The sequence below is a fragment of the Fringilla coelebs genome (genome assembly GCF_963513975.1).
Source record: "Fringilla coelebs genome assembly, chromosome: 37".
Taxonomy (NCBI): Eukaryota; Metazoa; Chordata; class Aves; order Passeriformes; family Fringillidae; genus Fringilla; species Fringilla coelebs.
This window is the reverse complement of record NC_140063.1, coordinates 40,419-64,239: the sequence shown is the minus strand read 5'-3', so window position 1 is coordinate 64,239 and position 23,821 is coordinate 40,419. Positions and strand designations below refer to the sequence as shown.

The window sequence follows — 23,821 nt, the reverse complement described above, 5'->3', positions numbered from 1 at the left end:
CAGTGGCAATGGGGTGGGGACATCTCCAGACACCTCAGAGGTGACAGGGACACATTGAGAAGGTGCTGAACGGGCTGGGGACATCTCCTGAAGGGTCCTGAAGGGACCCCGAGGTCACCTTGGAGGTGACAGGGACACCTTGAGAAGGCGCTGAAGGGGGTGGGGACACCTCCAGGGGGACAAAGACCCCGGAGGGACCCCGAGGTCACCTTGGAGGTGACACAAAAACTCCTCTGGGCAGTGGGACGGGGTGGGGACATCTCCTGAAGGGTCCTGAGGGGACCCCGAGGTCACCTCGGAGGTGACACAAAAACTCCTCTGAGCAGTGGGAACGGGGTGGGGACACCTCCAGAGGGACAGAGGTCACGGGGGGACCCCGAGGTCACCTTGGAGGTGACACAAAAACTCCTCTGGGCAGTGGCAATGGGGTGGGGACATCTCCAGAGGGACAAAGAGACCCCCGTGGTCACCTCGGAGGTGACAGGGACACCTCGAGAGGGACAAAGACCCCAGAGGGACCCCGAGGTCACCTTGAAGGTGACAGGGACACCTCGGGGAGGCGCTGAAGGGGGCGGGGACACCTCCAGAGGGACAAAGACCCCGGAGGGGTGACAAGGACCGGGACCAGCCCCCGCCGGACGGCCACGGCACCCCGGGAGCCTCGTCAGGACCGCCACCTCCGGGCGCCAAAAACCCCCAAAAAACCCCCCAAAAACACCCCAAAACCACCCCAAAACCGGGGGAAAACCCCCCAAAAACCCAAAAACCGGGGGAAAACCCCCCAAAACCCAATCGTGGCGCCCGAGGCGGGAGGAGGCGGCGCCCGGAATTTTTGAATTTTCGTGGTTTTTTTCCGGGGGGCTCCGGGGGCGGGCGGGCGCGGGGGGGCTGCGGGCGAGGCGGGCGGGGGTCGGGGGTCGGGGGTCGCGGGCGGGGCCGGGGCCGCCCCGCTCACAGCGCGAGGAGCGAGGCCGAGCTCAGGGAGTCCGAGGGCCGCCGGTCGCCGCCGCCGCTCCGCTGGTGCGAGGCTCCACACGTGGCTCCCTCTGGGTGGGTGAACACAAACGCGGGGGTCGCGTTAGGGGGTCCCGCGGGGACCCCGGGCGGGACGCAGCAGCCGGGGAACGGACCCGGCGGGCCCTGGAACGGCGGCGGCGGCGGCGGCGGCGGCGGCGGCGGCGGGAACGCGCCGGCGGCGGCCGCCCTGCCCGGGCTGCTCACCTCGGCCGAGGCGACGCCGGTGGCGGTGGCGGTGGCGGTGGTGGCGATGGTGGCGATGTCCTCGAAGGGGACCTTGCAGGCGGGCGCGTGGGCCACCAGCACGAACTCCAGGCGCTCCTTCTCCTTGCGCAGCTCCGCGATCTCCGACTCCAGCTCCGCCTTCTCCTCCTCCAGCTGGTCCGTCTCCTGCGGCGGCAGCGGGGTCACACCGGGGTCATACCGGGGGTCACCGGGGGTCACCGGGGGTCACCGGGGGTCACCGAGTGTCGCCCCGGGTGGCTGTCCCCTCCCCTGTCCTCCTGAGTGTCCCCCCCGGAGTGGCTGTCCCCTGCCGTGTCTGTCCGGGTCTCTGTGCCTCCATCCCCGGGTGTCCCCGAGTGTCCCCCCGGGTGTCACCGAGGGTCACCGAGTGTCGCCCCGGCTGGCTGTCCCCTCCCCTGTCCCCCTGAGTGTCGCCCCGGGTGGCTGTCCCCTCCTGTATCTGTCCGGGTCTCTGTCCATCCATCCCCGGATGTCACCGAACGTCACCGAGTGTCACCCCGGGTGTCACCAAGTGTCCCCGAGAGTCACCCTGAGTGTCACTGAGTGTCCCCCCGGGTGTCACCGAGTGTCACCAAGAGTCACTGAGTGTCACCAAGAGTCACCGAGAGTCACCCCGGGTGTCACTGAGTGTCACCGAGTGTCATCGAGAGTCACCGAGGGTCACTGAGTGTCACCCCGGGGTCGCTGTCCCCTCCTGTGTCTGTCCGGGTCTCTGTCCGTCCATCCCCGGGTGTCCCCGAGTGTCACTGAGTGTCCCTGAGCATCCCCGAGTGTCCCCGAGTGTCACCCCGGGTGGCTGCCCCCTCCTATGTCCCCCTGAGTGTCGCCTCGGGGGTGGCTGTCCCCTCCTGTGTCACCCCCGAGTGTCGCCCTGGATCTCTGTCCGTCCGTCCCTGGGTGTCCCCAAGTCTGGGGACAGCACCATCAGCCGCTCAGGGACGTCTCCAAGTGTCCCTGAGCGTCCCCGAGTGTCCCCAAGTGTCACCCCGGGGTGGCTGTCCCCTCCTGTGTCACGCTGAGTGTCCCCTCTGGGTGGCTGTCCCCTCCCCTGTCCCCCCCGAGTGTCCCCCCTGGGGTTGCTTTCCCCTCCCGTGTCTGTCCTGGTCTCTGTCTGTCCCTGGGTGTCCCCTCGGATGTCCCCAAGCCTGGGGACAGCGCCATCAGCCGCTCGGGGATGTCCCCAAGGTCGCTGTCCCCTCCCGTGTCCCTGTCCAGCCATCCCTGGCTGTCCCCAAGCCTGGGGACATCCCGCAGGCTCCTCCAGCGTCCCCTCCGTGTCCGTCTGTCCCCAGGGATGGCACTGTCATCGTCCTGTCCCCTCTGCTGTCCCCAAGCCCGGGGACATCTCTGGCTGTCCGTCTGTCCCCTCCCATGTCCCCAGCTCTCAGGGGTGGCACTGTCCCCCTCTGTCACCTCTGGGCATCGATCTGTCCCCTCTGCTGTCCCCAACTCCTGGGGACACCCTCGGTTCTCTGCGGTGCCACCCCCCTGATGTCCCCAAATGTCCCCAACTCCCTGTCACCTGTCCCCAGCTCATGGAGACATCGCCACCATCACTGGTGACACCGCTGTCCCCTCTCGATGTCCCCAAATGTCCCCAACTCCCTGTCACCTGTCCCCAACTCATGGGGACATCGCCACCATCACTGGGGACACCGCTGTCCCCAAATGTCCCCAACTGCCTGTCACCTGTCCCCAGCTCCAAAGACATTGCCACCGTCACTGGCGACACCGCTGTCCCCTCCTGATGTCCCCAAATGTCCCCAAATGTCCCCAGCTCCGAGGACATCGCCACCAGCTGGTGACACCGCTGTCCCCTCTCGATGTCCCCAAATGTCCCCAGCTCCGAGGACATCGCCACCCGCTGGTGACACCGCTGTCCCCATCTCCCTCCGCGGTCCCTCGGGGACGGGGCCACCCCCCCCCCCCCGCGCTGTCGCGGCGCTGTCGCGGCGCTGTCGCGGCGCTGTCGCGGCGCTGTCGCGATGTCACTCACCGCCTGCAGCCGGTCCGTCAGCTCGCGGCGCCGGTTGCGACATTTGGCCGCCGCCAGTTTGTTCCGCTCCCGCCGCACGCGGCGCTTCTCCTCCTCCTCGGGCGTCAGCTGCGCGACAGGCGACAGGCGTGTCACCTGGGGTCACCCGGGGCCACCCGCGGTCACCCGGGGTCACCCGGGGCCACCCGCGGCCACCCGGGGTCACCTCTGTCACCTCTGTCACCCCCCGGCCCCAAATCCCAGCGCGCTCCTTGCTACGGGCGGTGTCACCGAGAGGGATGTCCCCAAGGTGTCACCACCTGGGTGTCCCCAAGGTGCCACCACCTGGGTGTCCCCAAGGTGTCACCACTCCAAGTGTCCACAAGGTGGCGCCACCCGGGATGTCCCCAAGGTGCCACCGCCTGAGCTATCCCTCAGGCTCCTGCCACTCACAGTGTCCCCAAGGTGCCACTGCCTGGACTGTCCCTCAAGGCGCCACCACTCCAAGTGTCCCCAAGGTGCCACCACCTGGCTGTCCCCAAGGTGCCACCGCATGGGGTGTCACTCAAGCTGTCACTACTCCAAGTGTCCACAAGGTGGCGCCACCCGGGATGTCCCCAAGGTGTCACTACCTGAGCTGTCCCTCAGGCTCCTGCCCCTCATGATGTCCCCAAGGTGCCACCACCTGGGCTGTCCCTCAGGCTCCTGCCACTCACAGTGTCCCCAAGGTGCCACCGCCTGGGGTGTCACTCAAGGTGCTACCACTCCAAGTGTCCCCAAGGTGCCACCATCTGGGTTGTCCCTCAAGCTCTCACTACTCCAAGTGTCCCCAAGGTGCCACCACCTGAGCTATCCCTCAGGCTCCTGCCACTCACAGTGTCCCCAAGGTGCCACCACTCCAAGTGTCCCCAAGGTGCCACCATCTAGCTGTCCCTAAGGTGCCACCACCTGGGGCGTCACTCAAGCTGTCACTACTCCAAGTGTCCACAAGGTGGCGCCACCCGGGCTGTCCCCAAGGTGCCACTGCCTGGGTGTCCCCAAGGCGTCATCACCTGGCTGTCCCTCAGGCGCCTGCTGCTCACGGTGTCCCCAAGGTGCCACCGCCTGGCTGTCCCCAAGGTGCCACCACCTGAGCTGTCACTCAGGCCCCTTCCTCTTATGATGTCCCCAGGGTGCCACCACCCAGGCTGTCCCTCAGGCTCCTGCTGCTCATGGTGTCCCCAATGTGCCACCACCTGGGTGTCCCTCAGGCTCTCACTACTCCAAGTGTCCACAAGGTGGCGCCACCCGGGCTGTCCCCAAGGTGCCACCACCTGAGCTATTCCTCAGGCCCCTTCCTCTCATGATGTCCCCAAGGTGCCACCGCCTGGCTGTCCCCAAGGTGTCACCACCTGAGCTATTCCTCAGGCCCCTTCCTCTCATGATGTCCCCAAGGTGCCACTGCCTGGACTGTCCCTCAAGGTGCCACCACCTGGATTGTCCCTCAAGCTGTCACTACTCCAAGTGTCCACAAGGTGGCACCACCCGGGATGTCCCCAAGGTGTCACTACCTGAGCTATCCCTCAGGCCCCTTCCTCTCATGGTGTCCCCAAGGCGCCACCCCCTGAGCTGTCACTCAGGCTCCTGCCCCTCATGATGTCCCCAAGGTGCCACCACCTGGGGTGTCACTCAGGCCCCTTTCTCTTACGATGTCCCCAAGGTGCCACCACCTGGGGCATCACTCAAGCTGTCACTACTCCAAGTGTCCACAAGGTGGCGCCACCCGGGCTGTCCCCAGGTGCCACCACCTGGGGTGTCCCTCAGGCTCCTGCTGCTCACAATGTCCCCAAGGTGCCACCACCCGGGCTGTCCCCAAGGTGCCACCACCTGAGCTATCCTTCAGTCTCCTGCCCCTCAATGATGTCCCCAAGGTGCCACCACTCCAAGTGTCCACAGGGTGGCGCCACCCGGGATGTCCCCGAGGTGCCACCACCCGGGCTGTCCCTCAGGCTCCTTCCATTTCCAAAGTGCCACCTCCACTCTGTCCCCCCGTGTCCCCCCCGTGTCCCCCGGTGTCCCCTCACCGTCTCCTCGCGGCCGCGCCGGGGCCGTGCCCGGGGGGCTCTGCCGGGGGTCGCCGCCGGGGGTCCCGCGAAGCCGCCGCCCAGGCCGGGGGCGGAGTAGCTGGGCCCGGGCAGGTCGTAGGGGTCCAGGGGGGGAGGAGGAGGAGGAGGAGGAGGAGGAGGAGGGGGAGGGGGCGGCTGCGCCATGGCAGCCCCCGGCGCCACCGAGGAGATGAGGGTGGGCTGCACCAGCCACTGCAGGTCCTGGCTGGTGGTGATGGCCGTCACCGTGGGCACGAAGGAGCCGGGCATGTCCCCCAGGGCGCTGCACTCCTGGGGACACGGGGACAGAGGGGACACGGTTAGAGTGGTGGGGACACGGGGGACACGGGGGGACACGGGTCAGAGCGGCGGGCATGTCCCCCAGGGCGCTGCACTCCTGGGGACAGAGGGGACAGAGGGGACACGGTTAGAGCGGCGGGGACACGGGGGACACGGGGGGACACGGGTCAGAACGGCGGGGACACGGGGACACGGGTTAGATCTGCGGGCATGTCCCCCAGGGCGCTGCACTCCTGGGGACAGAGGGGACACGGAGGGGACACGGTTAGAGCGGCGGGGACACGGGGGGACACGGAGGGGACACGGGTCAGAGCGGTGGGGACACGGGGACACGGGTCAGAGCGGCGGGCATGTCCCCCAGGGCGCTGCACTCCTGGGGACAGAGGGGACAGAGGGGACACGGTTAGAGCGGGGGGGACACGGGGACATGAGGGACACGGGGGGACACGGGTCAGAGCGGCGGGCATGTCCCCCAGGGCGCTGCACTCCTGGGGACAGAGGGGACAGAGGGGACAGGGGTTAGAGCGGTGGGGACACGGGGACACGGGGGACACGAGGGACACGGGGGGACACGGGTTAGAGTGGCGGGCATGTCCCCCAGGGCGCTGCACTCCTGGGGACAGAGGGGACACAGAGGGGACACTGTTAGAGTGGTGGGGACACGGGGGGACAGAGGGGACACGGGTCAGAGCGGCGGGCATGGCCCCCAGGGCGCTGCACTCCTGGGGACAGAGGGGACACGGAGGGGACACGGTTAGAGCGGCGGGGACACGGGGACACGGGGGGACACGGGGACATGAGGGACAAGGGGGGACACGGGGTAGAGCGGCGGGCATGGCCCCCAGGGCGCTGCACTCCTGCGGGGACAGAGGGGACAAAGGGGACACGGTCAGAGCGGTGGGGACACGGGGGACACGGGGGGACACGGTTAGAGCGGTGGGGACACGGGGGGACAGAGGGGACACGGGTCAGAGCGGGGGGCATGTCCCCCAGGGCGCTGCACTCCTGGGGACAGAGGGGACACGGAGGGGACACGGTCAGAGCGGTGGGGACACGGGGGGACAGAGGGGACACAGTTAGAGCGGCGGGGACACGGGGACATGAGGGACACGGGGGGACACGGGTCAGAGCGGGGGGCATGTCCCCCAGGGCGCTGCACTCCTGCGGGGACACGGGGACAGAGGGGACACGGTCAGAGTGGTGGGGACACGGGGGACACGGGGGGACACGGGGGGACAGAGGGGACACGGGTCAGAGCGGCGGGGACACGGGGACATGAGGGACACGGGGGGACAGAGGGGACACGGGTCAGAGTGGTGGGGACACGGGGACACGGGGGGACACGGGTCAGAGCGGTGGGGACACGGGGGGACAGAGGGGACACGGGGACAGAGGGGACACAGAGGGGACACGGTTAGAGCGGTGGGGACACGGGGACACGAGGGACATGGAGGGACACGGGTCAGAGCGGCGGGCATGTCCCCCAGGGCGCTGCACTCCTGGGGACAGAGGGGACAGAGGGGACACGGTTAGAGTGGTGGGGACACGGGGACACGAGGGACACGGGGGGACAGAGGGGACACGGAGGGGACACGGTCAGAGCGGCGGGCATGTCCCCCAGGGCGCTGCACTCCTGCGGGGACAGAGGGGACACGGTTAGAGTGGCGGGGACACGGGGGGACACGGGGGGACACGAGGGACACGGGGGGACACGGAGGGGACAGCGGTGACACCCTGGGGTTCCTGTCCCCCCAATTTGAGGGTCCCTGTCACCCACAGGTGACACCCTCGTGTCCCTGTCCCCCCAATTTGAGGGTCCACGCGTCCCTGTCACCCACGGGTGACAGCCCCGTGTCCCTGTCCCCCCAATTTGAGGGTCCCTGTCACCCACGGGTGACATTCTCATGTCCCTGTCACCCACGGGTGACACCCCCGTGTCCCTGTCACCCCAACCCGAGGGTCCTCGCGTCCCTGTCACCCCCAGGGACCCCCAAACCCAACTCGGGTTGGGAGGGGGGCGGGGGCGTGTGGGGGTCGCAGCCCCCCCCCCCAAATTTCTGTCGCCCCCTCCCCAAAATCCGAGCTCTGGGGGGGTCCCAGGTGCCACCGCCCCCCTCGGGTGACACCGCCCCCCTCGGGTGCCACCGCCGCCCCCCCGAGCCCCCCAAATCCGGGGGCGGAGGGGGCGTGGCCAAAGCTCGGGGGAGGCGTGGCCCAACCGCCGTTCAAACGGCTGGCGTGGGCGTGGCCTGGCCGCCGGGTGGGCGTGTCCATCTCCCGTCTCCCGTGGCAACGCCGCGCGCGGGAGGGAGGGAAGGGGGGGAGGGGACGCCCCAAAAATAACCCGCGCGCGCCGCGTGCGTGCGTGCCGCGTCACCGCCGCCCGCGACGTCACTGCGCGCGGCTTACGCACGGCCCCGCCCCCCCGGTGCTCCTCGCCGCCCCCCCCGTCCCCGTCCCCACGCCCCCGGTGCCGGTGCCGGTCCCGCGCTCACCTGGGCGGCCCCGGCGGCGGCCGCGGGGCTCCCGAAGGAGTCGAGCGGCGACAGGTACTGCGACTCGGCCGAGGGCGACGAGCTGCACCGGGAGCCCGAGTCGTAATCCCCGGGGAACCCCTGGAACATGGCCCCGGGGCCGCGGGGGCCGCCCCGCCGCGACAAGGCTGCGGGGTCACGCCGTTGGCACCGGCGGCATCACGGGGCGGCGCGGGGACGGGGGTGGGGGGCGCTCCGGTTCGGGTCGGTTCGCCGGTCAGGCTCCGGTGGGTCGGGGCGAGCCGCGGTGCGTGTCCGGTGTAATGTCCCGGGGAGCGGGTGCGGGCTCCGGTGTGTGCGTGCCCGGCTCCGGTGCGAGCCTCGGTCCGGTCGGTGGCGAGCGCCGCCGCGCCCGTGCCGCGCTCCGGTTGCGCGCTACGAGCTCCGGTCCGTCCGTGCCGCGCTCCGGTTCGCCGGTCCGAAGCCCCGCTGCGGCCCTGCCCGCCCGGTCCGTCCGTGCCGGGCTCCGGTCGCTCGGTACAAAGTCCCGCCGCGCCCGTCCCGGGGCTCCAAAGTTGTCCGGCGCTCCGCTCCCTCCGCCGCCGGCCCCGGTAAATCCGTCCCGAGATCCCCGCGCCACAAAGTCCCGCCGGCTCCGGTAAATCCCTCGCCAGGCTCCGGCACGTCCGCCGCGAGCCCCGGTGACGCTCCCGCCGCTCGCCCGGTCTCCGGTTTTATGAATGAACGGCTCGCGGCGGCCCCGCCGCTTTATACGGCGGGGCCACGCCCCCCTCCGCTGACGTCACGGCAGCCGCCGCCGCCGCTCCGGGACCCCCGGGACCCCCCCGAGCCCACCGGGACCCCGGCGGCCGCTCGGGCTCGGTGTCCGCCGCCGTTTGAGGCTCCGGGCGCCGCCGCCGCCGTTAAGAGGCGGCGGGGCGGGCCGGGAGCGGGGGGGATCCCCGGCGCCGCCCCCCGGAGTTCCTGTGACGCAATTAGCCAAATATGGGCTTGTCTGGAGTGTTTGTTTGGTATCCTAGCAATGACGTCACAGGGATTCCCTCCGCCGCCGCCGCCGCCGCCGCCGCCGCCGCCGCCGCCGCCGCCCCGGCCGCGTATTAATAGAAACGGCACCGGCCGCCGTTCTAGAAACGGCCCGAAGCGTCCCGGGCCGCCGGCACCGGGCACCGGGGACACCCCCGGGAGACCCCCGCCGCCCCCGGGGCTCCCCCACCGGGAACGCCCACCGGGGATCCCCGGCATCCCCCTCCGGTGCGTCCCCCGGTGACCTCCCGGGACCCCGGCCGGGATCTCCCGGGACCCCCCGCTCCTTCCGGGATTCCCCGGTGACCTCCCGGGACCCCCGGGACCCCTGGAGCCCCCCCGGGACCCCGGCCGGGATCTCCGGTGACCTCCCGGGACCCCCGCGACCCCGGCCGGGATCTCCCGTTGATTTCCCGGGACCCCCGCTCCCTCCGGGATCCCCCGGTGACCTCCCGGGACCCCCGCTCCCTCCGGGATCCCCCGGTGACCTCCCGGGATCCCCCGGTGACCCCCCGGGACCCCCGGGACCCCAGCCGGGATCTCCCGGTGACCTCCCGGTGACCCCCCGCTCCCTCCGGGACCTCCCGGTGATCTCCCCGCTTCCGCCATCGGGACCCCCCGGCACCTCCGGTAACCCCCGGGGCACCTCCCGGGAGCCCCCCGGAATCCCCCCCGGTACCTCCGGCCGTTCTCCCGGTAACCCCTCGGGACCCCCCCCCATCCCCGACACCGTCCCGGGCTGGAGCCGCCCCCGGTACCGGGGGGGTCCCGGGGCACCGGAGCACAGCGACCCCCGCGCCCCCCGCCCACCGGGGCTCACCGGGAGGGTCCCGGTGGGGGACACCGCGGGGCTGGGGGCGCTCCCGGTTACCGGGGGTCCCGGGACGGGGGTCCGGAGGGTTCCGGGGGGTCCCGGGGGGTTCCGGTGGGTCCCGGGGGGTCCCGGAGGGTCCCGGAGGGTCCCGGAGGGTCCCGGGGGGTCCCGGTGCCGCCGGGGGCTGATGTCACCGGCGGGAACCGGCGCTGAGTCACGGCGGCACCGTGGGGACCGGCGGGGGGGGCGGTTCCCACGCCCCGGGCTCCGCTCGGTCATTCATCCGCGCCGGCCCCGCCCCCTCCGGTGCCCGCGGGCCCGGCCTGGCCCGGGAGCCCCGGTACCGGTACCCCGGGGGTCCCGGGCCCGTTCCCGGCGTCTCGGGGGTCCCAGCCCGGTTCCGGGGGTCCCGGTCAGACTCTCGGGGGTCCCGGCTCGGTTCCCGGTGTCCCGGGGGTCCCGGAAGTCCCGGTCCCGTTCCCGGGGGGTCCCAGTCCCGTTACCGGGCTCTTGGGGGTCCCGGTCCCGTTCCCGGGGGTCCCGGTCCCGTTCCCGGGGGGTCCCGGTCCCGTTCCCGGGCTCTCGGGGCTCCCAGCCCGGTTCCGGGGGTCCCGATCAGGCTCTCAGGGGTCTTGGTGCCGTTCCCGGTGTCCCGGGAGTCCCAGCCCGGTTCCGGGGGTCCCGGTCCGGATCTCGGGGGTCCCGGTCCCGTTCCCGGGCTCTTGGGAGTCCCAGCCCGGTTCCGGGGGTCCCGCGAGTCCCGGTCCCGTTCCCGGGGGGTCCCGGTCCCCTTCCCGGTGTCCCGCTCGGCTCTCGGGGGTTTCCCCGCTCCGTTCCCGGTGTCTCGGGCGGTCCCGGGGTCCCTGTCCGGTTCCCGGTGTCCCGGGAGTCCCGGTCCCATTCCCGGGGGTCCCAGGCCGGTTTCCGGTGTCCCGGGGGTCCCGGCCCGGTTCCGGGGGTCCCGGCCCGGTGTCCCGGGGGTCCCAGCCCGATTCCCGGCGTCCCGTGGGTCCCTCTCGGTTCCCGGTATCTCGGGGGTCCCTGTTCCGTTCCCGGGGATCCCGGTCCCGTTCCCGGGGGTCCCGGTCCCGTTTCCGGGGCTCCCGGCCGGGTTCCCAGTGTCCCGTGGGTCCCTCTCGGGGGTCCCGGTTCGGTTCCCGGTGTCCCGGGGTTCCCGGTCCCGTTCCCGGTGTCCCGGGGGTTCCTCTCGGGGGTCCCGGGGGTCCCGGCTCGGTTCCCGGTGTCCCGGGGGTCCCGGTCCCGTTCCCGGGGGTCCCGGTCCCGTTCCCGGTGTCCCGGGGGTTCCTCTCGGGGGTCCCGGGGGTCCCGGCTCGGTTCCCGGTGTCCCGGGGGTCCCGGTCCCGTTCCCGGTGTCCCGGGGGTCCCGGTTCGGTTCCCGGTGTCCCGGTTCGGTTCCCGGTGTCCCGGGGGTCCCGGTCCCGTTCCCGGGGGTCCCTCTCGGGGGTCCCGGCCGGGTTCCCAGGGTTTCCCCGCCCCCTTTCCCGGGGGTCCCGCCCCCGTCCCGGTAAACACTGCGCGGTCTCCGCGGTTACGGCGTTCCCCGCCGGTGACGTCACCACGTCCGGCGTCCCGTGTTTACGTCGCGCGGCAACGGCCGCGGCCATGGCAACGGGGGCGGGGCCTGGGCCGGGCCCGCGACCAATGGGAACGGGGAGGGGGCGGGGTCGGCGGGAGGGGGCGGGGCTTGAGCCGCCGCGTTCCCGCGCTTTTCGCGGGGCGGGGGGAGGGGAAATTTGGGAAAATTTGGGGAAATTGGGGGAAATTTGGGAAAATTTGGGGGAAATTTGGGGAAATTGGGGAAATTGGGGGAAATTTGGGAAAATTTGGGGAAAATTGGGGAAATTTGGGGGAAATTGGGGGATATTGGGGACATTTGGGGACACTTGGGGACATTGTCACATTGCCACCCGGCTGTCACAAGAGTTTTTATTAAATTGTCACCTCCCCTCCCCCCATCCCCCCCCCCCCCCCCGAGGCACACGGGGTGGGGGAGGGGGCGCGGCCCCGCCCTCCCCGCGGCCACGCCCCCTCCTGGATGTCACCGTGGCGGGGGAGGGGACAGCGGTGTCACTGCGTGGTGGCTTTGGCACGTGGCAGCGTGGCCAGGACCCTGCGGGGACATTTGGGGACATTTGGGGACACCTGGGGACGGACACACCTGGGGACACACCTGGGGACACTCACCTGGCGCGCAGGTGGCTCAGGTGGGCCCGGGCGTGGCTCAGGTGCTGATCGATCTGGGCCTGGGGGGGACATTTGGGGACATTTGGGGACAGGCAGGGCTGGCCCCGCTGCCCCGCCCCCCTGGGCTGGCCCCGCCCCCCTGGGCTGGCCCCGCCCCCTGAGGTGTGCCCGGGGGGCGTGGCCGTACCTGGTGGCGCCGGTAGAGCACCGGGAAGGTGAAGGCGCTGACGACACCTGGGGGGGGAGGGGCGTCACCTCCGGGGTCACCGCAGGGGTCACCTCGGGGTCACCTGGGGGCAACTCCTGTGCCCAGGTGTCCCCAATGTCCCCCCAATGTCCCCCTGATGTCCCCAGTGTCACCTCAGTGTCCCCCCATGTCCCCAATCCCCCCAATGTCCCCAATGTCCCCTCAGTGTCCCCAATGTCCCCTCAGTGTCCCCAATGTCCCCTCAGTGTCCCCAATCCCCCCAATGTCCCCAATGTCCCCAATGTCCCCATGCCCCTCAGTGTCCCCAGTGTCCCCAACGTCCCAAATGTCCCCAGTGTCCCCTCAGTGTCCCCAAATGTCCCCAATCCCCCCAATCCCCCCAATGTCCCCCCAATGTCCCCAATGTCCCCTCAGTGTCCCCAATGTCCCCAATGTCCCCTCAGTGTCCCCAATGTCCCCAATGTCCCCCCATGTCCCCTCCGTACCCGCTGCCAGCAGCGTCACCCCGTTGGCGGTGTCCCCAATCCCCCCAATGTCCCCAATGTCCCCTCAGTGTCCCCAATGTCCCCAATGTCCCCTCAGTGTCCCCAATGTCCCCAATCCCCCCAATGTCCCCAATCCCCCCAATGTCCCCAGTGTCCCCTCAGTGTCCCCAATGTCCCCAGTGTCCCTGATGTCCCCAATGTCCCCAATCCCCCCAATGTCCCCTCAGTGTCCTAGTGTCCCCAATGTCCCCTCAGTGTCCCCAATGTCCCCCCAATGTCCCCCCAATGTCCCCAGTGTCCCCCCAATGTCCCCTCAGTGTCCCCAATGTCCCCAATGTCCCCAATGTCCCCTCAGTGTCCCCACTGTCCCCATGTCCCCTCAGTGTCCCCACTGTCCCCCCACTGTCCCCATGTCCCCTCCGTACCCGCTGCCAGCAGCGTCACCCCGTTGGTGGTGTCCCAATCCCCCCAATGTCCCCAATGTCCCCAATGTCCCCTCCGTACCCGCTGCCAGCAGCGTCACCCCGTTGGCGGCGTCCCCCACGTAGGTCAGCAGGTAGAACAGGAAGGCGAACTGCGGCCACCAAGGTGCCACCACCCTGTCACTGTCACCGGCAGGGCCACCGGCAGGGCCACCCTGGCCCCAATGTCCCCAGGGCCACCCGAGCCCCCCTGTGCCACCCATGGCCCCCTGTGCCACCTGTCCCCAATGTCCCCTGTGTCACCAAATGTCCCCCAATACCCCCCATGCCCCCTGTGACCCCAATGTCCCCTGTGCCACCTGTCCCCAATGTCACCAATGTCCCCAGGGCCACCCACGGCCCCCTGTCCCCAACGTCCCCAATGTCCCCAGGGCCACCCATGGCCCCCTGTGCCACCCACGGCCCCCTGTCCCCCATGTCCCCAATGTCCCCAAATGACCCCAAATGTCCCCAATGCCCCCATGCCCCCTGTGACCCCTGTCCCCAAATATTCTTCATGTCCCCAAATGCCCCCAAATGCCCCCAAATGTCCCCACATCCCCCATGTCCCCAGTGCCCCACACCCCCCAGTGTCCCCAGTGCCCCCCACGTCCCCAGTGTCCCCCCCAGTGTCTCCAGTGTCCCCCCAGTGTCCCCCGGTGTCACCTTGAGGGACTCGGGGACGCTCTGCACCAGGAAGAGCCGGGTGAGGCTGCGGGCGGCGGCCACGGCGTGCCGGGCCAGGATCCGCGCCCAGCGCCGCTGCTGCTCCTCACTGAGGGGCCATGGCTGTGACCTGGGGACATGGGGACACGGGGACACCCGTGGGGACATGGGGACACCCACAGGGACAGCCACGGGGACACACGGACAGAGCAGGGTGACATTGTGTGCCGGGCCAGGAGCCGTGCCCAGCGCCGCTGCTGCTCCTCACTGAGGGGCTCTGCCCTCCTGGGGACATGGGGACAGCGTTGGGGACAGCCACGGGGTCAGGGGACACCCGTGGGGACAGCCCTGGGACAGCCACGGGGACACACGGACAGAGCAGGGTGACATTGTGTGCCGGGCCAGGAGCCGCGCCCAGCGCCGCTGCTGCTCCTCACTGAGGGGCCATGGCTGTGACCTGGGGACATGGGGACACGGGGACACCCGTGGGGACATGGGGACACCCACAGGGACAGCCACAGGGACACACGGACAGAGCAGGGTGACATTGTGACGGGCCAGGAGCCGCGCCCAGCGCCGCTGCTGCTCCTCACTGAGGGGCTCTGCCCTCCTGGGGACAGACACACGGACATGGGGACAGCGTTGGGGACATGGGGACACCCACAGGGACAGCCACAGGGACAGGGGACAGCCCTGGGGACAGTCATGAGGACAGGGACTGCGTTGGGGACATGGGGACAGCATCAGGGACATGGGGACAGCACTGGGGACAGGGACAGGGAGACAGGGGGACATGGGGACAGGGGGACAGGGACAGCCATGGGGACAGGGGACAGGGGGACAGACATGGGGACAGGGACAGCGGGACCAGGACAGCTGGAGAGGGACAGGGGGCAGGGACAGAAGGACAGACACGGGGACAGGGGGACAGGGACAGTGACAGTGACAGGTGACAGGGACAATGACAGGGACAGGTGACAGGGACAATGGCAGCAGCAGTGCCAGGGGACAGAAGGACAGAGGGACAGCGCCAGGGGGACAGGGATGGGGACAGGGACAAAGCCACCAGGGCCACCCTGAGTGACCTGGGAGGTGACAGGGAGGGGACATCAGGGTGTCACTGATGAGGGTGGCAGGGAGGGGACATTGGGGGTGGCAGGGAGGGGACATGGGGGTGACAGGGAGGGGACACTGGGGTGACAGGGAGGTGACAGTGAGGGTGACAGGGAGGTGACAGTGAGGGTGACAGGGAGGTGACAGGGAGGTGACACTGGGGGTGTCAGGAAGGTGACAGGGAGGTGACATTGGGGATGGCAGGGAGGGGACATTTGGGGTGGCAGGAAGGGGACACGGGGGTGACAGGGAGGTGACACTGAGGGTCACAGGGAGGTGACAGGGAGGGGACACTGGGGGTGGCAGGGAGGTGACACTGGGGGTGACAGGAAGGTGACGTCACGGTGTCACTCACCTGGCGGGGGTGACACTGGGGGTGACAGGGAGGTGACAGGGAGGTGACACTGATGGAGGTGACAGGGAGGTGACACAAGGTGACATTGAGGTGACATCGGGGTGTCACTCACCTGGCGGGGGTGACACTGAGGGTGACAAGGAGGTGACATGGGGGTGACAGGGAGGTCACACTGAGGGTGACATTGAGGTGACACGGCGCCGTCACTCACCTGGCGGGGGGCTCGGGGGGCGGCGGCCTCAGCGCCCTCAGGGCCACCTGGCGCAGGCGCAGGGGGACGGTGACAGCCAGCACGGCCAGCGCCCCGTGGGCCACCACCGAGACGGCGCTGAAACGGGACAGGGACCCCAGGGCCACCAGGGCCACCAGCAGGGCCAGCGCCGAGCGCTGCGGGACGCGCCAGTACAGCAGCTCCCACACTGGGGACACGGGGACAGCGGTGTCACCACCCCAGTGCCACCCAGTGCCACCCCAGTGCCACCCCAGTGCTCCCAGTGCCACCTCAGTCTCCCACCAGTCCCTCCCAGTGTCCCCCCAGTGTCACACAGTCCCCTCCAGTTCCCCCCAGTCCCCCCCGCTCCCTCCCAGTTTATCCCAGTGTCCCCCCAGTCCCTCCCAGTCCCTCCCAGTTCCCCCAGTCCCCCGCTGTCTCACCCGCTCCCTCCATGTCCCTCCCAGTTTATCCCAGTCCCCCCCAGTCCCCCCAGTCCCTCCCAGTTTATCCCAGTCCCCCCCAGTCCCTCCCAGTCCCCCGCTGTCTCACCCGCTCCCTCCATGTCCCTCCCAGTTTATCCCAGTCTATCCCAGTTTATCCCAGTCCCCCCCAGTCCCTCCCAGTCCCCCCCAGTCCCCCCAGTTTCCCCCCGCTGTCTCACCCGCTCCCTCCATGTCCCTCCCAGTCCCCCCCAGTTTATCCCAGTCCCTCCCAGTTTCCTCGCTGTCTCACCCGCTCCCTCCATGTCCCTCCCAGTCTATCCCAGTCCCTCCCAGTCCCTCCCAGTTCCCCCAGTCTCACCCGCTCCCTCCATGTCCCCTCCCAGTATATCCCAGTATATCCCAGTCCCTCCCAGTTTATCCCAGTCCCCCCAGTATATCCCAGTTTCCCCGCTGTCTCACCCGCTCCCTCCATGTCCCCCGGGCTATTTCGGGGTCCCTCGGGTTATTTTGGGGGGGTCACTTTCTATTTTTAGCCGCCAATGGCGCCGGGGGGGGGGGCGTCCCCTCCCCTCCCCCCCCTCCCCGAAACCGGAGCCCCCGCGCCGCCATTGGCCGCTCACCCTGTCCGTCAGCGCGCGCCGCCGCCGCCGATTGGTCGGGAGGCGGAGGGGGCGGGGCGGCGGCCGGGGGGGGCTCCGGGGGGGGCGCGCGGGGGGCGCCCCCTGGCGGCGGGGGGGGGGAGCGGCGCGGGGCATGCTGGGAGGGAAAAGGGGGCGGGGAGGGGGTCAGGGGGGGGTGCGACCCCCGGGGAACCCCAAAATAACCCCAGGGACCCCCCCAGGGACCCCCAAACCCCCCCAGGGACCCCCAAACCCCCCCAGGGACCCCCAAATAACCCCAGGGACCCCCAGGGACCCCCAAATACCCCTGGGGACCCCCAGGGACCAACAGGGACCCCCCCAAATACCCCCAGGGATCCCCAAACCCCCCCAGGGACCCCCAAATACCCTCAGGGACCCCCCCAGGGATCCCCAAATACCCCCAGGAACCCCCAAATCACCCCCGGGACCCCCCAGAAACCCCCAAATATTAACAGGGACCCCCCCAGGGACCCCCAAATACCCCCAGGGACCCCCAAATAACCCCAGGAATCCACCCAAGGACCCCCAGCCCGCCCCCCAAATCTTCCCTGGACCCCCCCAAATCCCCCTCAGGGACCCCCAGGCCTCCCCAATTTACTCCAAATCCCCCCCCAACCCCCCCAATCCCCCCAAACCCCCCCCAAACCCCTCCAGACCCCCCCAAATCCCTTCAGACCCCCCCCAAACCCCCCCCCCCCCATTCTCACCCCTCCTCCCGGGGGTCTCTTCCTCTTCCTCCTCCTCCTCCTCCTCCTCCTCCCCGCCCCCCCCCCGGCCCCTCGGGCCCCCCCCGCGCTCGGGGGGGTGGGGGAGGGGTCGGGCCGGGGTCTCCCGGCGCCGTTTGGGGTCGGGGGGGATCCCCCGGGGCCTTTTCGGGGGGCTGCGGCCCCCGGGCGCCCCTCCCCCCCCCGGGCTCAGGCGTGGGGGAGGGGCGCGGCCCCGCCGGGGGGGGTGGGGGGCGCCCCCGCCCCTCCCCCCCCCGAAGGCGATGTAGGAGAAGGTGAGCTCGTGGGGGGAGGGGGCGTCCCGGGGGGGGGCCGACCCCCCCTCTTCATCCCCCTCCTCATCTTCATCTTCATCCTCCCCCTCCCCCTCCTCCTCCTCCTCCTCCTCGGGGGGCTCCGGCAGCGCGGGGAAAGGGGGGGGGTCCTCGGGGCCGCCTGGGGGGGGATCCGGGGGGGGTTAGGGGGAAATTGGGGGGATTTGGGGTGGATTTCGGGGGGTTTGGGGGGGATTTGGGTTCATTGGGGGGGTTTTGGGGGGTTGGGGGGGCTTGGGGGGTTTGGGGGTGGGTTTGGGGGGGATTTGGGGGGCTTTGGTGTAAATTGGGGGTGGATTTGGGGTTAATTGGGGGAAGTTTGGGGGGATTGGGGTTTTTTTGGGGGGTTTGGGGGGGTTCTGAAGGGGTTTGGGGTTCATTGGGGGGGCTTTGGGGTGGATTTCGGGGGTCTGGGGGGATTTGGGGTGGGGTTGGGGGTCTCTAGGGGGGTTTGAGGGGGTTTTGGGGGGGCTGAGGAGGTTTGGGGGTGGGCTTTGGGGGATTTGGGGGGATTTGGGGGGATTTGGGTGGAATTTGGGGGGATTTTGGGGGGCTTTACGGGGGTTTGAGGGGGTTTGGGGCTCCTTGGGGGTTTTGGGGGGGTCTCGGGGGTCCCGGGGGGGTCCCGCTCACCCTCGGTGGAGTCCGGTGTGGTGGAGGCCGTGGACGGAGCCTCCTCTGGGGGGGGAGGGGGGCACGGGACCCCCAAACTCGGTCCGGGCTCCCCGGGACCCCCGGACGCGCCCCGCGCCCCCTGCCCGCCCCCCCCCCGGTACCTCCCGGTAACTCCCGGTGTCCCCCCGGACCCCCCGGGCCCTCCCGGTGCCTCCCGGTAACTCCCGGACCCCCCATCCCGGCCCCTCCCGGTCCCGGTTCCTCCCGGTTCCCGCAGTCCCGACCCCTCCCGGTAACTCCCGGTGCCCCCCGGTACCTCTCGGTGCCCCCCGGTACCTCTCGGTGCCCGGTCCCGCCATCCCCGGTAACTCCCGGACCCCCCATCCCGGCCACTCCCAGTCCCTCTGTGCCCGGTTCCTCCCGGTTCCCGCAGCTCCGGTGACTCCCGGTGCTGCCCCGATCCTCCCGTCCCCGGTGCCCGGTACCGGATCCATCCCCGGTTCCCGGTGCCTCCATCCCCGGCCACTCCCAGTCCCTCCGTGCCCGGTTCCTCCCGGCCCCTCCCGGTTCCCCATCCCCGGCCACTCCCGGTGCCGCTCCCCGGTGCCGTTCCCGGTTCCCGCAGCCCCGGTTCCCCATCCCCGGCCACTCCCGGTTCGTTCCCCGGTACCTCCCGCATCCCGCAGCCCCTCCCCGCGCTCCGTTCCCCGGTCCCGGTTCCCCATCCCGGCCCCTCCCGGTGCCGCTCCCCGGTGCCCGGTGCGGCTCCCCGGTGCCGGTTCCCGTTCCCCAGTCCCCCATCCCCGGCCCCTCCCGGTTCCCGGTGCCGTTCCCGGCTCCCGGTCCCCCATCCCCGGCCCCTCCCCGTGCCCGGTTCCCGGTGCCGTTCCCGGTTCCCGGCTCCCGGTGCCCCATCCCCGGCCCCTCCCGGTGCCGCTCCCCGGTTCCCGTTCCCCAGTCCCCCATCCCCGGCCCCTCCCAGTGCCCGGTTCCCGGTGCCGTTCCCGGTTCCCGGCTCCCGGTGCCCCATCCCCGGCCCCTCCCGGTTCCCAGTTGCCGGTGCCGGTTCCCGTTCCCCAGTCCCCCATCCTCGTCCCCCATCTCCGGCCCCTCCCGGTTCCCAGTTCCCGGTGCCATTCCCAGTTCCCGGTCCCCCATCCCCGGCCCCTCCCGGTGCCCGGTTCCCGGTGCCGTTCCCGGTTCCCGGTTCCCGGTCCCCCATCCGCGGCCCCTCCCGGTTCCCGTTCCCGGTTCCCGTTCCCCCATTCCCGTTCCCGGTTCCCGGTCCCCCATCCCCGGCCCCTCCCGATTCCCGTTCCCGGTCCCCGGTCCCCGTTCCCGTTCCCGTTCCCCGTTCCCGTTCCCGTTCCCGGTCCCGTTCCCGTTCCCGTTCCCGGTTCCCGTTCCCGTTCCCGTTCCCGTTCCCGGTTCCCGGTTCCCGTTCCCGGTTCCCGTTCCCGTTCCCGTTCCGGTTCCCGGTCCCGGTCCGTACTGCAGTGGGCGAAGCCCAGGACCTGCCCCATGGCGGCGGCCCCCGCATGGGGCTCCCGGTCGCGCTCGGCGCCGCCGCCCCGGGCCGGCCCCGCCGCGCATCACGGCGGCGCCATCGCCGAGCGGCGGGGCCCGAGGCCACGGCGGACAAAGGGCGGCGGCGGCGGCGGCGGCGGCGGCGGCGGAGAGGGCGGGGCCGCGGGCGGGGCCGCAACGGAGAGGCGGGAACGGGGAAGGGGGAACGGGGAACGGGAATGGGAACGGGGAACCGGGACCGGGACCGGGAATGGGAATGGGGCACCGGGAACGGGGAACGGGGACCGGAGAGGCGGGAATGGGGCACTGGGAATGAGGAACCGGGACCGGGAATGAGGAACCGGGACCGGGAAGGGAGAATGGGGAACCGTGAATGGGTGATGGGGACCGGGAATGGGGAACCGGGAATGGAGCACCGGGACCGGGGACCGGGAATGGAGCACCCGGACCGGGAATGGGGCACAGGGACAGGGAATGGGGAACCGGGACCCGGACCGGGAATGGGGAACGGGGAACGGGCACCGGGAATGGAAAACCGGGACCAGGAATGGGGAATGGGGCACCGGGAATGGGGAACCGGGACCGGGAATGGGGAATGGGGCACCGGGAATGGGGAACCGGGACCGGGAATGGGGAACGGGGAACCGGGACAGGGAATGGGGAACGGGGAACCGGGACCGGAGAGGTGGGAATGGGGAAGGGGCACCGGGAATGGGGAACCGGGACCGAGAATTGGGACCGGAGAGGCGGGAATGGGGCACCGGGAATGGGGAAGGGACACCGGGAAACCGGAATGGGGCAGCGGGACCGGGAATCGGCACCGGGGAACGGGCACCGGGAACCGACAGGGGCACTGTGAACCGGGACCGGGAATGGGGAACCGGCACCGGGCACCGGGAATGGGAACGGGCACCGGGAACCGACAGGGGCACTGTGAACCGGGACCGGGAACCGGCACCGGGCACCGGGAATGGGAACGGGCACCGGGAACCGACAGGGGCACTGTGAACCGGGACCGGGAACCGGCACCGGGAACGGGAATGGGGAACCGGCACCGGAGAGGCGGGAGGGGGGAACCGGGAGCCGGCACCGACCCCGCGGCTCCCCGGTTTCCCTCGGGGTCACCCCAGTTCCCCCCAGTGCCCCCCAGTTCCTCCCAGTCCCTCCCAGTCCCTCCCAGTGCCCAGGACCGGAGAGTTTGGCGGGACACTGGGGGGATACTGGGAGTTACTGGGGGATACTGGGAGGGCACTGGGAGGGCACTGGGAGGGCACTGGACATCCTGGGGGTTACTGGGAGGGCACTGGGCGTTACTGGGGCATACTGGGGAAATACTGGGGCATACTGAGAGATACTGGGGGGATACTGGGAGTTGCTGGGAGGATACTGGGAGGGCACTTGACATCCTGGGGGATACTGGGAGGGCAGTGGGAGTTACTGGGGGGTTACTGGGAATTACTGGGGGAATACTAGGAGGGCACGGGGCGTTACTGGGGCATACTGGGGGGATACTGGGGGGTACTGAGAGTTACTGGGGGGATGCTGGGAGTTACTGGGGGGATACTGGGAGGGTCACTGGGAGTTACTGGGAGTTACTGGGGGATACTGCGAGGGCACTGGGAGTTACTGGGAGGGCACTGGGCATTACTGGGGCATACTGGGGGGATGCTGGGGGGATGCTGGGGGGATGCTGGGCGTTACTGGGGGGATGCTGGGCGTTACTGGGGGGATGCTGGGCGTTACTGGGGGGCTACCGGGAGGACACCGGGGGTTTCTGGGGGGTTACTGGGGCGATACTGGTCTTTACTGGGGGTTACTGGACGTTACTGGTCCCGCGCGCCGCCGCCGCCGCTCCCGGAGCCGCCGCCGCCGCTCCCCGGGCGCCGCCGCCGCCGCCGTTACCGGGAGGGGAGGGGCCGGGGTGGGCGGGGCCATGCCCATGGGGGGCGGGGCCTCCCGCCGGGACCGGCGGGTCCGGCCCCCCCCCACCCCCCCGCCGCCACCGGAAGGGCCCGGACCGGCCGCGGCCGCCAGCATGAGGTGAGCGGGGCTCGGGACTGGGAGCACTGGGAGCGACTGGGAGCGACTGGGAGGGACTGGGAGGGACCGGGGGGCACCGGGGGCGCCGCGCACCGGAGCTGGCGGCACCGGCGGAAGCGTTAACGGGCGCGGCGGGCACCGGGGAGCGGTACCGGGGGAACTGGGAGCGACTGGGAGCGCTGGGGATGGGGACTGGGAGGGACTGGGAGGGACTGGGGGGGACTGGGAGCGCTGGGAGGGACTGGGGGGGACTGGAGAGCCGGTAACGGGCAGCGGGCGGTACCGGGGGCGCCGGTAACGGGCGCTGGGGGCAGCGGGCGGCGCCGGTAACGGGCGCTGGGGAACTGGAAACGGTACTGGGAGCACTGGGAGCGGCGGGAGCCGGAACTGGGAGCACTGGGAGAGCTGGGGATGGGCACTGGGAGCACTGGGAGCACTGGGAGCACTGGGAGCACCGGGAGCCGGAACTGGGAGCGCCGGGAGAACCGGGAAGCGGGACTGGGAGCGGCGGGATCCGGAACTGGGAGCACTGGGAGGGCACTGGGAGCAGCGGGATCCGGAACTGGGAGCACTGGGAGAGCTGGGGATGGGCACTGGGAGCACTGGGAGAGCTGGGGATGGGCACTGGGAGCACTGGGAGGGCACTGGGAGCGGCGGGATCCGGAACTGGGAGCACTGGGAGAGCTGGGGATGGGCACTGGGAGTACTGGGAGAGCTGGGAATCGGGACTGGGAGCACTGGGAGGGCACTGGGAGCAGCGGGATCCGGAACTGGGAGCACTGGGAGCGCCGGGGAAACCGGGAAGTGGGACTGGGATTAGCGGCACTGGGAGCACTGGGAATGGGTACTGGGGACATTGGGAGGGCACTGGGAATCAGGACTGGGGGCACGGGGAGCACTGGGAGAGCCGGGAACTGGGACTGGGAGCACTGGGAGGGCACTGGGAGCACTGGGAGGGCACTGGGGACACTGGGAGGGCACTGGGAGCACTGGGAGGGCTGGGAATCAGGACTGGGAGCACTGGGAGGGCACTGGGAGCGCCGGGAACTGGGACTGGGAGCACTGGGAATGGGCACTGGGAGCACTGGGATCCGGAACTGGGAGCACTGGGAGAGCCGGGAGGGCACTGGGAAAGCCAGAATGGGGACTGGGAGCACTGGGAGCACCAGGAACTGGGACTGGGAGTGCTGGGAGAGCCGTGATCCGGAACTGGGAGCACTGGGAAGGCACTGGGGGCACTGGGAGAGCCGGGATCGGAAACTGGGAGCACTGGGAGCACCGGGATCCGGAACTGGGAGCACTGGGAGCGCCAGGAACTGGCACTGGGAGCACTGGGAGAGCTGGGAGTCGGGACTGGGAGCACTGGGACCATTGGAAACTGGGACTGGGAGCACTGGGAGGGCACTGGGAGCACTGGGAGGGCACTGGGAGGGCACTGGGAGCACTGGGAGGGCACTGGGAATCAGGACTGGGGGCACGGGGAACTGGTACTGGGAGCACTGGGAGCACTGGAGATAGGTACTGGGAGCACTGGGAGTGCCGGGAGGGCACTGGGAAAGCCAGAATGGGGACTGGGAGCACTGGGAGCACCAGGAACTGGGACTGGGAGTGCTGGGAGAGCCGTGATCCGGAACTGGGAGCACTGGGAAGGCACTGGGGGCACTGGGAGAGCCGGGATGCGGAACTGGGAGCACTGGGAAGGCACTGGGGGCACTGGGAGAGCCGGGATTGGGACTGGGAGCACTGGGAGAGCTGGGATCCAGAACTGGGAGCACTGGGAACTGGGACTGGGAGCACTGGGAGCGCCGGGAGGGCACTGGGAGCACTGGGAAAACCGGGAATTGGGACTGGGAGC

At 70.3% G+C, this 23,821-nt stretch overlaps 3 protein-coding genes across 4 annotated transcripts in view; all 3 read right to left on the bottom strand.

Annotated features, from left to right (window-relative positions):
- Window positions 1–951: 951 nt before the first annotated feature.
- On the bottom strand, window positions 952–8,246 carry FOSB (FosB proto-oncogene, AP-1 transcription factor subunit; the record flags this gene model as incomplete). Its single annotated transcript, XM_084224411.1, has 4 exons — window positions 952–1,407; window positions 3,260–3,367; window positions 5,302–5,613; window positions 8,118–8,246. 4 exons carry the CDS (start codon window positions 8,244–8,246, stop codon window positions 952–954), a joined length of 1,005 nt encoding a protein of 334 aa, XP_084080537.1.
- Window positions 8,247–11,946: 3,700 nt separating this feature from the next.
- On the bottom strand, window positions 11,947–20,049 carry RTN2 (reticulon 2). 2 transcript variants are annotated; one of them, XM_084224418.1, is made up of 9 exons: window positions 19,892–20,049; window positions 18,418–18,462; window positions 17,453–17,905; window positions 15,659–15,866; window positions 13,980–14,109; window positions 13,357–13,426; window positions 12,347–12,393; window positions 12,160–12,218; window positions 11,947–12,085 (listed from the first exon to the last, which is right to left on the bottom strand). In XM_084224418.1, exons 1-9 carry the CDS (start codon window positions 19,920–19,922, stop codon window positions 12,043–12,045), a joined length of 1,086 nt encoding a protein of 361 aa, XP_084080544.1. In that variant the 5' UTR covers window positions 19,923–20,049; the 3' UTR covers window positions 11,947–12,042. The 2 variants fall into 2 exon arrangements, with proteins under 2 accessions (XP_084080544.1, XP_084080545.1); XM_084224419.1 differs by lacking the exon at window positions 13,357–13,426 and having other exon boundaries at window positions 12,007–12,085.
- Window positions 20,050–21,236: 1,187 nt separating this feature from the next.
- OPA3 (outer mitochondrial membrane lipid metabolism regulator OPA3) overlaps window positions 21,237–23,821 on the bottom strand; it is a gene marked incomplete at its 3' end in the record, with an annotated part of 5,617 nt that continues 3,032 nt past the window's right edge. The window contains 6 exon segments of the mRNA XM_084224385.1: window positions 21,237–21,332; window positions 21,418–21,489; window positions 21,575–21,676; window positions 21,829–21,983; window positions 22,060–22,145; window positions 22,250–22,310. Of these exon segments, the coding sequence (XP_084080511.1) occupies window positions 21,237–21,332; window positions 21,418–21,489; window positions 21,575–21,676; window positions 21,829–21,983; window positions 22,060–22,145; window positions 22,250–22,310 (572 nt within the window).